Raw genomic sequence first — 15,212 nt, forward strand, 5'->3', positions numbered from 1 at the left:
TGGAAGAATCTGCTGATCGTAAGATCGCCTAGGAACCCCTTCCCCGTAGTGAATGCTTCTTCCGCGCTTCTGGAGGTTTTTTTGGGCAGAGGCGGTGCATGTTATTACGTTTTATCGCAGTGAAAAAAGTCAAACTCATAGCTGTCAGAGTCGAGTCAGAGATCTCACCGCCCATGAACCAATGATCTTGCCTATTGTGCCACTGAGATCCCCAATTAGTGTATTAAGAACATAGAAAAAAATTGTGTTCTTGAACCTTCGGGGGATTCCCCCATAAGTTGATCCTGATACAATTAACATACCGCTCATTCCCCCACCCCTCCCCTACACCTTTAAAATCATGTTTATTGTTCAAAAATGCGTCATAGGATTTTCTTAATTTTTGGATATATTCTTCAGGTTACCCAGGCTGACGAAGATATTGTTGAATCATTCCTAATAATGGTTTTCCAAGGTCAAATGTTTAAAAGGCTCTAGACAGCGTATTTTTAATTTAAAAGATACCATGTTTACCGTGCTATCACACTAGGATTTTTTCAATTTGTGAATTCAATTTAATTTTCAAATGAGTTCTTCCTATGCGTTATTTTGCATTAAAAAGCATGTGAATTGATAGATTTTCGCTCATTTATTGATATAAACTAATTATTGGCCCACCAAAATATGTTTAAACATGCTAAAATAGCATAAATGTTGTTGCTCAATTAAATTTGGGTTCAGCAAATTAAAATGTTAAAATTGCTCAAAAATTTCAATTTTACTGCAGTTAATCAAGTAGCCTTTTGAGCCAAATTGTTATTTTTAAATTTATTCACTCGTAATTAATTATTTGTGACAAAAAATAAGTACAGCGATTAGTGATAAACTTGTACGCGAGTGAAGCTCCAGTATCGGGAGTAATTTACTGAGTTTCTCCAAAGCAATTCAAAGGAAATTGTTGTGTCAAGAAATCGTAGTTGGGATGATTTCATACAGATTTTTAACAAAACTGTATGAGAGTCTCTTCATTAGCCCCCTTGCCTACAACCCTTTCTTCTGGCTTTGGGGATTCTTTTGCATAACAGATAAGTGATTTTATAAGACATTTTAAGTACTATCATACATTTTCCGGAGTCATTCACAATAAAAATCTCGCGGCACTAATTTAAAATTGAGCAAATTTCTTGCAAAATGTGTCCTGGCTGCAAGAATTTTCAAGTAAATTCTAGAAATCCTATAATGCTCAATTGGCTCAATTGAATTTAAAATTAAATTGTTAAAATCCTAGTGTGATAGCACCGTTAGGCTTATTGGATAGGTTTTGGAATTCCTCACAAATGTGAACCGATTCAATTGGTTGTGAATCAGAAATGAACCAGCTATGAACCTATTATCTGATTAAACGAAATCCAATTCTCAGTTTTATTATCGACTGTAACAACGAGTAAATTCTTTTTTATAGGGGGAATTTGGGCACTTTTCAAATTGGGATTTTTCACCTATTTTTAAATAACATTGAGCCTTTATCATGATATAATTTAGTTTCACAAACAGGTGGATATGGATAAGCTAAATTACGTTATGATATGGTTCAATTCCACTTAAACATAGGAGAAAAATCCCAATTCAAAGGTGCCTCACTTCCCCCCGACAATAAAATCTTCACTGGGGTTTTCAAAAACAATAATTTTTTTTTCAATTTTTAGACATTTTGTAAATCTAGTTGGCTTGTATGGAAATGTTTTTTTTTTCTCCTAGATGACTCCTCTGGCTTTAGGCGCTCCGGAAATGACTATTATGGGGAGAAAGAGGGTGGTGATAGGGGTGGACACGGAGGTGGACGGAGAAATAGAAAACCAGAACAGCAATTTTATATCCCTAAGCAGCAACAAGAGCAATTTCGTGGAGATTTTCGTGAAGAGCCGTCAGATTTGATGGGAGATGGCAGAAAGACGCCCAATTTGTCCAATATCCGAGGAGATTTCCCAGAAGAAGATCTCAGGGGAAAGCATAATCCTCAGAGAGGTGGAAATTTTCAGAGGAATCATCAGCATGGACAACGCCTGGGAGGAGGGTCAAACAGTGGTAACATGAATTCTGCCTACAATCGCGGGGGTAAGCATCAGGATAACTATGGAGGTCAGCGTCAAGTGCGTCAGGCTTCGGAGCCACGAATTGTGCCCCAAACACTGCCAAATTACTACCATGGCGCCAAAGAGAGGGATACTCGGAGTGTGGAGCCAAATCTGGCGGTCAGGGAGCAACCAAACAAGAAACCTCCGTCGGGAAGGAGGAATTCTGGGACGGGAGACAAAATGCCACAAGCGAGTATCACTCGCTTGCCGCCAAATATTGAGTCCCTGCCGCCGCGATTCCAGAAGAAGTATCTTCAGGAGAATGGTCTCTCCCTGGATCTGCTCAATCCACCACCACCCTCGTCACATCCCAATCCTGCCAATGAAGTCGTCAATGACTGGGATGGACGATCAATAGTGTTCTGTGGGGGAAATCACCATGGGCAACAGAATCATGGTCAGAACTGGTCACAGACACTCCCAATGCCACCGAGAGGAGCTAGAGGGCGCCAGAGGAAGGACTCCGATGTGACTCTGGACAACACTCGGTCCCGGAGTCGCAGTTCGGAAGTGAGCAGAGGCGGGAAGATTAATGACAGACTGAATCACAGAGCATTCGAAAGGGATGATGACTACCATCGACGGTGGGGCGGCAATGAGGATAACAGTGGACAGCGAGGGAATCAGCGATTCCAACAGAGGCAAAGTGAGGAGATGCGTTCGCCTGTGAGAAATCGACACGGCCGAATGGGAGCCAAAGGTCATGGACTGCAGCAGAATGAGGAGAGAATTGTGGAAGAGGTTAAGAAACCAGAACCTCCATTGTTTCCCACAACAGCTATTCTTCAAATGGTGAGTGTTTTTTTTTCCTTTAGAATGTTATAGGATGCAGGCATTACTTATGGCCACATTAAGGACACATCTCCTTATATCTGATGATCTTTTTGACCAATTAAAATGAAATTTTAAAAGTAATTTCCTTCATGTAGTTTCTTTCGATATATCCAAATGAATTTATCAGGAAAATCCCCCAATTCCCGGAAAATATGTGATTTTCCCAACCATGTGAAATTCATAACTTGTGGCCTCTTTTACGAACTTATGACCACTCGTGGAATAACTTATGGTCACAATTTCAAATTATATAAAACAAACTTAGTAATAAAATAATTTTAATACCAAAGAAAAGAAAAGCACTTTAGGCACTTTCACAGGTTTTTATTATTTTGTTTAACAAGTTTTCATAGTTTCTAAAAAAAATTTCTCATAAACAGTCGGATACAACTAATTAATATTGATTCTCCACGCATAGGCTAGTAATCCAATCAGACTTTCGTGATGGAAAAGCTACATTTGGCTGCATGAAGAACTCACCGTATAGGGTAGAGTCCGCACTTTTTCGCCAGTAAGCCCTTTTTCGCCACCTAAATTAAAATCACATTTTAAGAAAATTATGAGTTCGTGGAACTACGAAATGAGTGTTATTTCGTGACCTCTAGCCAAATGAATCAGAAAACCGTATAAGATGCTCCACCGACTAGAATATTTGCAAGTTAATAATTAAAGAAATTGTCGACAAGGTGAACAGTCACCAAAAAAATATGGAGTTCTTAATAAACTTGTCAACGCTCAGACAAATTGTCTTGCATTATTTTATGTTTTTTCAGTACAGTATTCGATATTTTTTCACTGAAAGTCAATCCATTATTAACTAAGCTTTGTTCTAATATCATTTTTTAATAATGTTTTCCAAAAAATAAGGAAATACGGATGTGGTGAAATAGGGTTTACTTTTTTCGGTTGTGTTAGTACTTTTCGCCACTCATTTTTCCAAGCATTTTACAAGTGGCGCTCCTCGCGGAATTTAGTTGAAACAGGCGTAATTTTCAATAGATTTTTGTCGCAAATAAAAAATGTGCAAAAAATCATTCGAAATACTTTAATAATATTGTCTAATATCGGTGTTAAATAAGAAAAGTACTGTGCCGTGTACTTTTGGGGGTTTTCGGAAGCTGCTGTTTCTTAAAAATCAATTGAAAACAAGTGGCGGAAAAATGCTTACACAGTGGCGAAAAAGTGTTTACAAGGTGGCGAAAAGTATTGAAACATGCATTGTTGCAGTAAATGTACTTTTTCAACCAGATACTCAAAAGTTCCCGGAAAGTCTCCTGGTTCAATAGATAGACAATGCTTCAAAGCACTTGTACACAAAATTTCATTTTATTTCGACAAAAAGTGTAAGAATTATAAGGGTGTCAAACCTTAAGGTGGCGAAAAGTACTTACTCTACCCTAATATCCTTCTCTGCCTGTTCTCTTAGGGCACTGTGAAAGCCTCCGTGATCTGATGTTTCTTCCTGAGACTTTCCGAAAACTTTAACGCAGAGTTTGTGAGGGAATGTGGTATAGCTGGAATGACTGGAATACTTTGGTCGTGGTCATTCTATTTTCAATGCCTCACAGTGCCCCTTTTTCATCCTTTTAGTTCAATAATGAGGCTTTTATCTTGTTTTTTTTTCGTGTTTTTCATTCTCCTGAGAGGGAAAAAAGAGAAAAAGTTAGGTTATTTACAACAAAATGCAAGTTCATGGAAAAAAAAACAATAAGATCATTCACACCACACATTTGTAAACAATTTTATGTTATAATTTCAACACTTACCTTAAATTTTATTCAATTTTTGCTAGAAATTTCAAATTCACTGAATCAAAATAACACGATTGACAACTCGCTAAAGAAAATATCTGTGAGGGCGCCACACGTCAATTCCTGTGGCCACAAGTTAATAATCTTATCAAATTGGTCATAACTTATGGCCTTTGTCATTATTTTACATTTTTGTTTGAAAAATCATCAAAATCAAATGGAAAAAGAAAATATATTTACTAAGAAAACAAGTTTTGAAAAATAGTACTAAATTTTTTTGATTTAAGATATGAAATTTAGTCATTAAAAATTATGAGATCGTTAGTAAATTTCTTAACGATTTGACGTATATTTGACCGTCTGCCGCATCATTGAAATAATTCGTACAAAATAATTAAAATTCTACCGAAATATAAAAGTAAATAAGTTTAAAAGTTTCATTGAATGATAGCACATCAAATATTTCCAATTTTGTAGTTCTTCGAAAATAATTTGGGGGAAAAATTGAAGATATCTTCGAAGTGGCCACAAGTATAGACTGGCCATAAGTAATGCCGCTACCCTAGGTGGACTTTAGATCATCGGGAAAAAACTCACACTCCTGGGGGCCGTATCCTCCAGATGTGAGAGAGTTTGATTTTGTGTGAAAAGCCAACTCTCCGTGTGTAATTCGCCTATTTGGTATCCCCGAAATTTCGATTGTAAATTTTCTCATGAAAAACCGGAGAGAAATCTCGAGTGGTATTCCCGGTGAGAGTTTGATTAATTTACATAGAAAATCAGCAAATAAATTAAAATATCGCGTTTTTTAATGTTTTAAATGGTTTTTAAATGATTAGTTCAAGTAATAAATACGATTTCCGTATATTTATAATAAATTTCAATTAAGTTTTTTTCTTAATAAACTGGGCAGACATTTCGAACTTCTTTTTATTATCTGTTTTTATTTGTCTAATTTTTTTTGAGTTTGATACCAATCATTTTCCAAATTGTTTATTATTTTAGTTTTATTTTGTTTCAGCTCCCGTGAATAAGAAAACGTTTGTGGCCATTAAATGATTAGATCTTTGAATAACCTATTTATATTCTTAATAAATACGAAATTGAACAGATTTTTAGCAGTTTACTTGGCTGTGAACTCTTTAAAACTCTTAATTTTTGCTTTAACTAAAACCGGAGAAAAAAAGATCGCATAATTTATAGGGAGTTTATCAAGAAAGAGGTCTTTTTTTAGTAAGTTGAAATTGTTAGATCTCAAGAGTCAACAAAACAAATATTTTAAACAAATATTTTTTTAATTTTTTATATGTAGGGGACAGTGGCCTGCCTTTGAATGCGGCAGCCTTTGAATGTTTCAATTTTTCTCTTATTTCCAAATGCTAAAATTCCATTTTGTTAATCGAAGTTAATAGAAAATAATTAATAGTATTAACTATTCTTCACAAAATAGAATTTTTGCTTTGAAAAATAAGAGAAAATTTGACACATTCAAAGGCTGCCGCATTGAAACGCAGACCACTTTCCCCTACGTGTTCCTCCTTAAATTAGTAAAAAATATATTGAGTGAGATTCTTGAAATTTGCATCTATATTATCCTTTTTTATTCGACATACAATCTAAGATAAATTGTTATGTCTCTATTGAAAAACTAATTACAATACACTGCTGGCAATAATCATAGCTCCACTTTTTCATACTGGAAAAACTTTGAAAAAAAATTTTTTTTTGAAAAAAATAAAAAACAAATAATTTAAAGGTATTTTCAAACTGATATGAAAAATTGCCATTTGAATTTCACACCGTTAGAACTGTGAGTACTGTGATAGAATCTTTATCAAAATGGTGATTTTCGGGTGGCAATAATTATAGCTCCACTCAATAAATTTGGCTCCAGGGTATTTATTTTCAATCAGTGAAGGTAAATATCTTTTAGTAATTTAATTAATAACTTTATTAAGCTAATTAGAATCATTTTTATAAAGTTTTTCATAAATTTTGCTGAAATTTTGTAAGATAAATGTTTAATGAACAAAAATAAGGGATTAATTAAGGTCTTGAAAGGGATGGAAATTGACAACCAAAAAAATTTCCATAAAAATGACAAGATACTATCACCTTTCATCCGAATTTGTCCATATAGCCGACATATATGCATTTTAAACCACTCTCAGGGCTAAAAATCTTCTTTTGTTAGAGGCAAAAGTGTGCAATTTTCCGTGTTACAGTCGAAAAAAACAAGTTTTCTACCGAAATTTGATGTAAAACAATGCTGACTGCTTAGTCTCATCATGTCCTGTTGATTCTGCCCCAAAACAGAATTCCAAGTGACTAAGGTGGTCTTCAGAACACTAAAATAAAAGATTATTAAAAAGAAACTTATTGCAGTTTGATGAATATAGAAGATGTTTTACGTCATTTAAGTGGTTTAAAATTATTTTTTCAGACAGAAAACAAGTTGAGACAAGACCTATCAATTTTTTAATTTCGAAAAAAATAATTTTGTACCACTTAAATGACGTAAAAAAACACCTTCTATTCATCAAACTGCAATAAGACTCTTTTTGATATTTATGGTTAAGAAACCTTTCATAAACCTTGATCCCATACCAAGTTTAAGCTTTCTACTTTTTTCTCAAAGAAAAGTTAAAATGAAAATAGTCCATATTTTGTATTGGGGCTACTGGAAGGAGGGGTGTGGGGAGGGGGTAGTACTCATGAATAAATAGCTTAAGTCATACATTGACTCCATACCGAATTTCATGAAGATCCCTTTAGCTGAAGTTGAGTGTAATTCGAAGTCAAAATAGTATTTGTTCGAAAGGATAAAGGTGTTTTTACAAGGACTCCCGGCGAATACCGTCCTTGGGGTGGATTATGTAAGTAAGTGAAGCCGGTGAATGATCCACTTGACAGATCAAAGCGAACATTTCACTATAGTGAACCACTAAAATGCGATTATATGAAAGCTATAATTTTGTTTTGCAATTTTTCTTTGCAGGATTGGGCTGCTGAAATGGAGAATGTTGACAATGAAAAATTGCAGAATTCAACAGTACAGCAGGAGCAGCCAAAGCCGCACAGGCGTCGTGGCAAAAAGTAAGTTTATATTTTAATAATTTTGCTTGTATTTTTTGGGTAATTTTTTTTTAGAATAGATTCTACTAACGCTTTAATAAAACCTTTTAATGCAATCGTGTAACTAATAAAGAGGTGGTGGTCGTAAGAAAAAGACTAAATTACTCAAGTAAGTTTTCAGGGAAGTGATTTTTTTGGCTGTTGAGATCTAAAATGGATCTCTTTGTTTTTTTTTTGACGTTTGTTTTAGTAATTCAACTTCGAGAAATTCGGGAAATTCTATGCACAAAGATCAGGAGAATTTTAGCAATCAGCAGCAGCAGCAGCAGCAGCAGCCGCAGCAGCAGCCGGTGTTTAAGGTTCCGGCGTATCCAAATCGTCGGAATAGCAAAGATTCCATGCCGGGTAGTCGTGAAACGAGTCAGGATCGGGGTTTTAGGCAGAGATCGCATTACAATAGATCGAGAAAGAATAGTTATGAGTATGAGAGTGTGTCGCGTGAAGCGAGTTTGGAGAGATTAGGCGGCGGCGGGGGGAGGGATGGATCGAGGAATCGCAGTAGGAACAGAAGGAGAAATAGGAATTCATGGTCGAGTAGAGATAACAGTGCAGAGACGCATTTTATGAGAAATTCTCAGGAGAGTTTGCACAGTATCCGGGATCCGACAAATTGGCGGCGGGAAATTAATTTGGATGAGGAATTTAAGAATATTTCCAATCAAATAAGTACACTGAATATTGATACTGAGAAGGGGGCGGCATCATCGAAGCCGGGCATGATTGTACTGCCACAGGAGAGGGCAAAGGCTGTTCCGCGGGAAATTCCGAGGAATAGCGGTGTTGGGCCAAATTCACAACAGTCAAAAATTCTGTTTGATCCCAAGAATCCGCATCAGCCAATTGTGGTGACGGCAAGTCAGGGTAGAAATTATACACCACCGGATGCAATTAATAATGCCACGGATAATCATGCTGTTCTGGATGCTTGCCAATATGCTGGTGATAAATACTATGCTAGCAATAATGCCAATCCTCCTATTTGGTATGATAGTACATCGGAGGCATACCAGCAAGTGCACAATTGTGATTTGATTGATAATCTCGTGCAGACGGATCAGCAGATACAGGAATTGCTGGTGAATGGGGTTTTATTCAGGGAATGGGATACATTTACCCTCAATAGGAGATGCTTGAAGCAACTTCTAGAGCAATTTCTCATACGTGAACTGAAATTTTGCCAGCAATACAATGTTGAGCAGCATATTTGGAAATTACTCTATTACAATACCATTGAGATGCTGAGGAAGCTCCATGCTGAAGATACCACCGAAGATGGAAGGGCATTCTACAAGGCCAAATGCCTTGAGTTAATTGATGAGGGTAGTGGATTTTTTGAGAAACTTCTCAAGACACTGGAACAAAAGTACAATTTTCATGTTGATAATTTTGTGGGAGTTAATGCTGGATCAATGGCCAGGGGACTGAAGATGATTGGCTTAGCACTGGTGTCAGCACAGAAACTCTTACTTTTCATGGGAGATTTGGCGAGATATCGTGAACAGATTCTCGAGACGAGTGGCTATGGCAAAGCCAGACAGTGGTACATGAAGGCTCAACAGATTTTACCTAGCAACGGAAGACCATACAATCAATTAGCAGTACTCTCCATCTATTCGGTTAGTCCCACAAATTCATCCTTAATGGCCTCTACACATTGGGAGAAATTTTTGTCAAAAATTGCTTTTTTGAAGGAAATTCCCTGCAGCGTTGTAGGGGGAAACGTCAATTTTCTATCAAAAACGCAATTTTTGACGAAAATTGCTCCCAAATATGTAGACGCCTTTAACATCCCTAAACTCATCCTAAAAGCCCTCTTTGTTTTCTTCTTTGTCAATTTACAGAAACGAAAAGTTGATGCTGTCTACTACTACATGAGGAGCCTAATGTCATCAAATCCATTTAAATCTGCCCGGGAGAGTCTCCTGGCGCTCTTCGATGAGACTCGAAAGAAGGTAAGAAAAGCATTTTTAATATTCTTTTCATTCTGACTTAATCTGGGGCTACTGAAATTATTATGAGTTTTGCATCTTCTCAAGAGACTGATAATTTTATGACGTCTTTAATATTTGGATATTAATGGTTTACAGTCCCTGATCATAAAGTAGTCTCCATTAACAGTATTTACTGTGTGAGGAGTAAATAAATTAAAAAAAAAATGGGACAAAAATGAATTTTTGCAATATTTATGTGCATTACGGCAATGGATCTTTATTACAGTTATAAAAGGAGATGGAAAAGCGTCCGAGGCTTTGCAAACTGCTCGAACTCCCGAGAAAACGAGCTCTGCCCAAATATTCTTTTTCGTAAATTTTTTGGGTTACATAGAAATTTAATACCGATTTAAATCTGTCTATCATCATAAAACCATCTCGAAGTTGAAAATTTATTAAGAAAAAAGGATATTAAAAAGAGAGGCAAAGCGTCCAAGGCTGTGCCAAGTGCTCGAACTCGTGACTAAGATGCTATATAGGGTGGATTGTGGAAAGGGAGACACTTAAGAAAAAGTTCAATTTCAAATGCATTTTTAAGCCGAATAAATATATATATTTTTTTTCATTTTCTTTGCATCATGAGATTGCTTGTGAAATATTCTAACAGAATCTTAACAGTTTTTAATAGATATTTCAACCAATTAATTGGAATATTCAATCAAATTCGAAAACAACACATTTTGAAAAGATGGACAAAATTTTGGTAAGCGGAACAAAAACTTTTGGAAAGTTGGACATAGTGATATTAATGACAAAATATTATACGAAATATGTAGAAAATCAAATGTTGAAGGTTTTCTGTGTATACTTGCACATTGGATGGTTATGCTAATCCCTCCTTTATGTCCGGGTAACAGTTGAGGAACGCTAATTACCAAGAACTTCCTGGACGTCCATCCAAAAAGAGGTTCTGTAAATTTCACAGATGCCTCGCGTTGTCCAGCAGTTATAGCTTTAAAGCGGATGCAATTTTAACGCATTTCAATTCCCCATCCGCCCAAATCCTTTTCCACTTGCTTCGGGATTTCTGAGGAGGCTCCAATTTGTCTTTCTCCAGGAGTTTTTGCGATATTTACTACCCACTCTATCAGAAAAAGTGATCTTCGAAATCTGGAAATCTTTGTAGCCTTTTCCAGGAGATTCTCACCTTATCAGCTACTAACTGCTGTTGCAACTATTTCTCCGGGTACTTAAGGATTTTTGTCGTCCTTGTTAACATGATTTCACTGCACAAAACCACCAAATTCATTCACAAAATCAACTTGTCCAAGATTCAAAAAAACTTGTTTTGAAAGCAACACAAAATTAAATCACTTTTCTCTTCTTTTTAAATGTAATATTTCACAAATATTTTTTATTCACCTTTTAAATGGATGTCCTTCGATTTTCACTGCGGACTTAATAATATTTCACAAATTATGCCGAAAAATCAAACAAAACACTTTGATATTTTCCTAGCAACTTCCATAAGAAACAGAGAAAATGACAACTACCGTGTCAAGGTTATGAATATCACGCATGCAATACATTTTTTAAATTCTTCTTGCAAGTCACCCTTTTGTAGTGTAAGGTCTTGTTTAATAGCGACTTTTGCATTTTTAACTTCTCAAATAATCACAAAATTAGGTTTAATAATCTTTTTATCGAAAATTGAAATATTTAATTGATTTTTTATCAAGTTTTTAGAGAGGTGTTTCATATTCCACACTGTTTTGTCCAACATTCCAAATTGTCTCGCTTTAGACTTTTTACCCTATTGACATTTTCTGTAATCCAAATATTCCAAAAATAGGGTTCAAAATTTCATTATTTTTTATTTTACATAATTTTTCCTCGAATCCCTTGAAACTTTGTAAGTTTAAGAAGGTTCATGAAGGCTATATAATAAGGTAATATTATATATAATATATAATGAAGGCGTTATAATAAAAATTTCAAGCCTCAGTCTCTTTTATTTTAGAAAAGGACAGATAATCCTAACCGGCTTATGTAGGTGAGATTCTTAACGTGAGCTAACTCGGCAAAATCGGAGTGATAGCGTGGTCTGAGTGGAAAATGATGTATGGACGAAATGTAGAGACAAATGTCCTCTACAATTATGTCGAAGTAATCATCAAAATCGGTTCAGCAACAGTCGAGATAATTGAGGTTATGTGATATTGAAATTGGTTTTTCGACTGTGGCGCCCCTGGTGTTGGTCCCACAAAGTTCAAATGTTCTAGGAAGTTGTAGCATTTGGTGAGATCTTTCGTTTAAGCCCTCATTCATCAAAATCGGTCACATAGAACCGGAGATATGATTTTTTGAATTTTGTGAACTTTGACCCCTCATATCTCCGGTTCTGTTTTAACCACAGCGCACATTTGCACCATTTTGGAAACGTCCTAGACTGGACTACAACATACTAAAATTTCATTAACTTGCACAATGCCGTTTTTGAGAAAAGTGACTTTGAATTTCGATGAATTTTGACGCTATCACAGCGCCACCTGTGGTGAATTCTTGAACTTCCATCTGAAAGTGCTCATCGAGACGAAACCAAAAAGGTAAAATTTAGGTCGCTATGTTAATTAGAACCGGAGATAGAGGCCGGTCAATGTTCGAACTTTGACCCCTTATAGCTGGGGTCAGGGGTTTTAGATCGACTTAAGGTTTTTTTTGTTTGATAGGTATAATCAACGACTACAACATACTAAAATTTCAGCCCGATGCACAATGGAATTTTTGAGTTATTTAACTTATAAGATTTAAAAATTTTCTTTTTAATAATAGCGCCCCTAGCGGTGGTTTTATGAACTTGCGATGTTAGAAGGGGAAGTGGCATTTCACGAGAGCTTTCCAAAAAGCCCTCACTTTTTAAATTCTGACAATTAGAACCGGAGTTATGGTCATTTTAAGAATTTTTTTTTGGACCCTTATAGCTCGGGTCAGGGGGGTCGGGGGACCTTAAATTGGGTATTGATGGAAAGCTCTAAGGCCCAGCTATAACATACTAAAATTTGAGCCCGCTCGATGCCATAGGGCTGGAGCTATTGAGAAAACAAAAAAGGGGGGTCTTCAAAATGGCGGAAGGAGGGGTGGGGGGTGGGGGGTCAATGCACCAAGTTGCAATTTTCACCCGATATATAACCTTTGCCGAAAACCGCTAGTCGATATCTTTTTTTAGTTTAGGAGCTATTAAGCTCCAAAGAGCGGCCGGCCGGCCGGCCGGCCAGGAACGTAAAATAGCCACATATATATTCGTGATCAGGAAGTGGCGAAACACATTTTGGCCAAGTTTGAGCTCGATCGGACGACATGAAATTTTGTTAGGATTATAGTAGGTGAGATTGTTAAGAATCTCACCTAATAGTGAATATTGAAATTTTCGTTTTGACAAATTTTGCCCCAGTTTCCCCTACAGACAAAAATTACTTATCGTTTCATAAACGGCTCATTACCTGCTCACAACCGATTTAAACGGATTTATAAATCACTCAAAAAATTGATTAAAATTGCTTAGGAGTATGAATTTCGGATAAAAGTAAGTCATCGGTTATGAGTCGGTTTAATACCGGTTCAGTTTTATCGGAAATTACAAGACCTTTCCAAAAAGCCAAAATATGCTACCATTGGGTTACCTTAGAAGTAATATCATTGAATTTCAGAAAAAATTGTTATTGGTTATAAATCGGTACAATGTCGATTCATAAGCTATTGGAATCGGTTCAGGCTTGTCTGCAATTCCAAGACTTTCCAACGAGCCCAAATATGATACCATTTGGATGAGAAATACGCTCTCTAGTCTAGAGCCTTTTTTTAACCTTTGACCTTGAAAAAGTGTTATTGGGTTGGGAATGGTACAACGGTATTTTCGTATAAGGACGAAATGTCCGCCTGGGTAGTCTCCAACTCAAAACATGTCCAAACCAGTGATAAGCCCAGATAAGCTTTTACGGGCTTCAGACCTAAGGCTTAGCCAAATGGCTTAACTGATGTAATTTCTGTTGTAAAATTTAACTTAAGATTGGATTATTAAGGACACATGACCAATTAGACTGTCAGAAAGCAATAAAATTGCTCGCAATTTAAGATTTTGAGACCTTTGGGAACTTGGCTAAACCTATAATCTGAAGTCGGCCTTATGGTAGCTGAGATTCTTTACAGGCGACCTAGAAATATGTGAAATTTTGGGGTGCTTGCAACTTAGAATGCGTGAAAATTCGATTTTGGGTTCAATTTTGGGGATAACGAATCGCGTCGAGCCAATTTTATCCATTTCGACCGACAAGTACAGTTTATTCGACGCGATTCTTTACCCCCAAAATTGAACTCAATTTTCAATTTTGAATTTTCAAGTACTTCGAGTTGCAAGTTCTCCGTGTTTCACGCATTTCGAGGTCTCCTGTAAGGAATCTCAGCTAACATAAGCTTATCTGGGCTTATCACTGGTTTATCTAGTTTAAATAATCTGACTGGGGAAGGCCAACAAAAGAAAAAAAAGTTCATTGAAATCGGTGAATAAACATTAAAGATAGAGTCCGGTCCATATGGATATAGTAAGGGTCGGAGTATAGTGGGTTGGTGTAGAGACGGATGGAAGCCATCGTTAGAAAGATCTCAACCTCAGATAACTAAAATTTCATCGAAATCGCTTCAGAAACATCGAAAATACAATCCGGTCAAGACATTTTTGATTATAGCTCGGGTCAGGGAAGATCGAGAGATGAGTGCGACCCACCTTTGGAAAGGGCTAGACCTCAGCTACAACATACTAAAATTTAAAGAAAAAGCAACGTGTATTTTTCGAAATATTCGAAATTGAAATTTCGAAAACTGATTTTTCGATTAGTTGGACCTTCGATTAAATCGGATGGAATTGGGGTATCATAAGATTTGTATTCCTCCTCTGTTGGACTTTCCAAGGTTAGATTTACTAGTGTCATTTTTATTGTTGATTTTCGTTTCGTAAAAACTCTCTCGTCCTTAAAGGGTTAGATAGCATAATTATTAGGGCGTTTCAACTAAGAAAAAAAAATTTTGGCACTATTCTCACGGTGCTGTATTTGACGAGACAAGAAAGTTCTTCTACGACCATATGATCAGACGCTGTTTAGGGGTGGCTGAACGACCCTCTCTGTAGAACTAATTTCTGATTTTACCGGATTTTACACTACAGAGAGGGTCGTCCAGCCACCTCTAAACAGCGTCTGATCATATGGTTGTCGAAGAAAAACTTTCTTGTCTTATCAAATACAGCACCGTAAGAATAGTGCTAAAAATTTTTTTTCCTAGTTGAAACGCCCTAATAACTATCCAAGAAAACAAATGGAAACCAGAATTCAAATTAGGAAAGAGGATGAAGGTGAATTAAAAAAATCAATAGGATCTCAAATTTTCCGTTCGCC

At 36.3% G+C, this 15,212-nt stretch overlaps 1 protein-coding gene across 2 annotated transcripts in view; it reads left to right on the top strand.

Annotated features, from left to right (window-relative positions):
- LOC129805527 (telomerase-binding protein EST1A) overlaps window positions 1-15,212 on the top strand; it is a 67,435-nt gene that overhangs the window by 4,546 nt on the left and 47,677 nt on the right. Inside the window, exons 3-7 of one of the 2 annotated variants that reach the window (XM_055853492.1) lie at window positions 1,738-2,906; window positions 7,698-7,795; window positions 7,908-7,943; window positions 8,025-9,450; window positions 9,676-9,786. In XM_055853492.1, coding sequence (XP_055709467.1) covers window positions 1,738-2,906; window positions 7,698-7,795; window positions 7,908-7,943; window positions 8,025-9,450; window positions 9,676-9,786 — 2,840 coding nt within the window. The remainder of the gene's footprint in view (window positions 1-1,737; window positions 2,907-7,697; window positions 7,796-7,907; window positions 7,944-8,024; window positions 9,451-9,675; window positions 9,787-15,212) is intronic. The other variant, XM_055853494.1, reaches the window with a different exon arrangement.

This window comes from Phlebotomus papatasi, chromosome 3, assembly GCF_024763615.1.
Source record: "Phlebotomus papatasi isolate M1 chromosome 3, Ppap_2.1, whole genome shotgun sequence".
NCBI lineage: Eukaryota > Metazoa > Arthropoda > Insecta > Diptera > Psychodidae > Phlebotomus > Phlebotomus papatasi.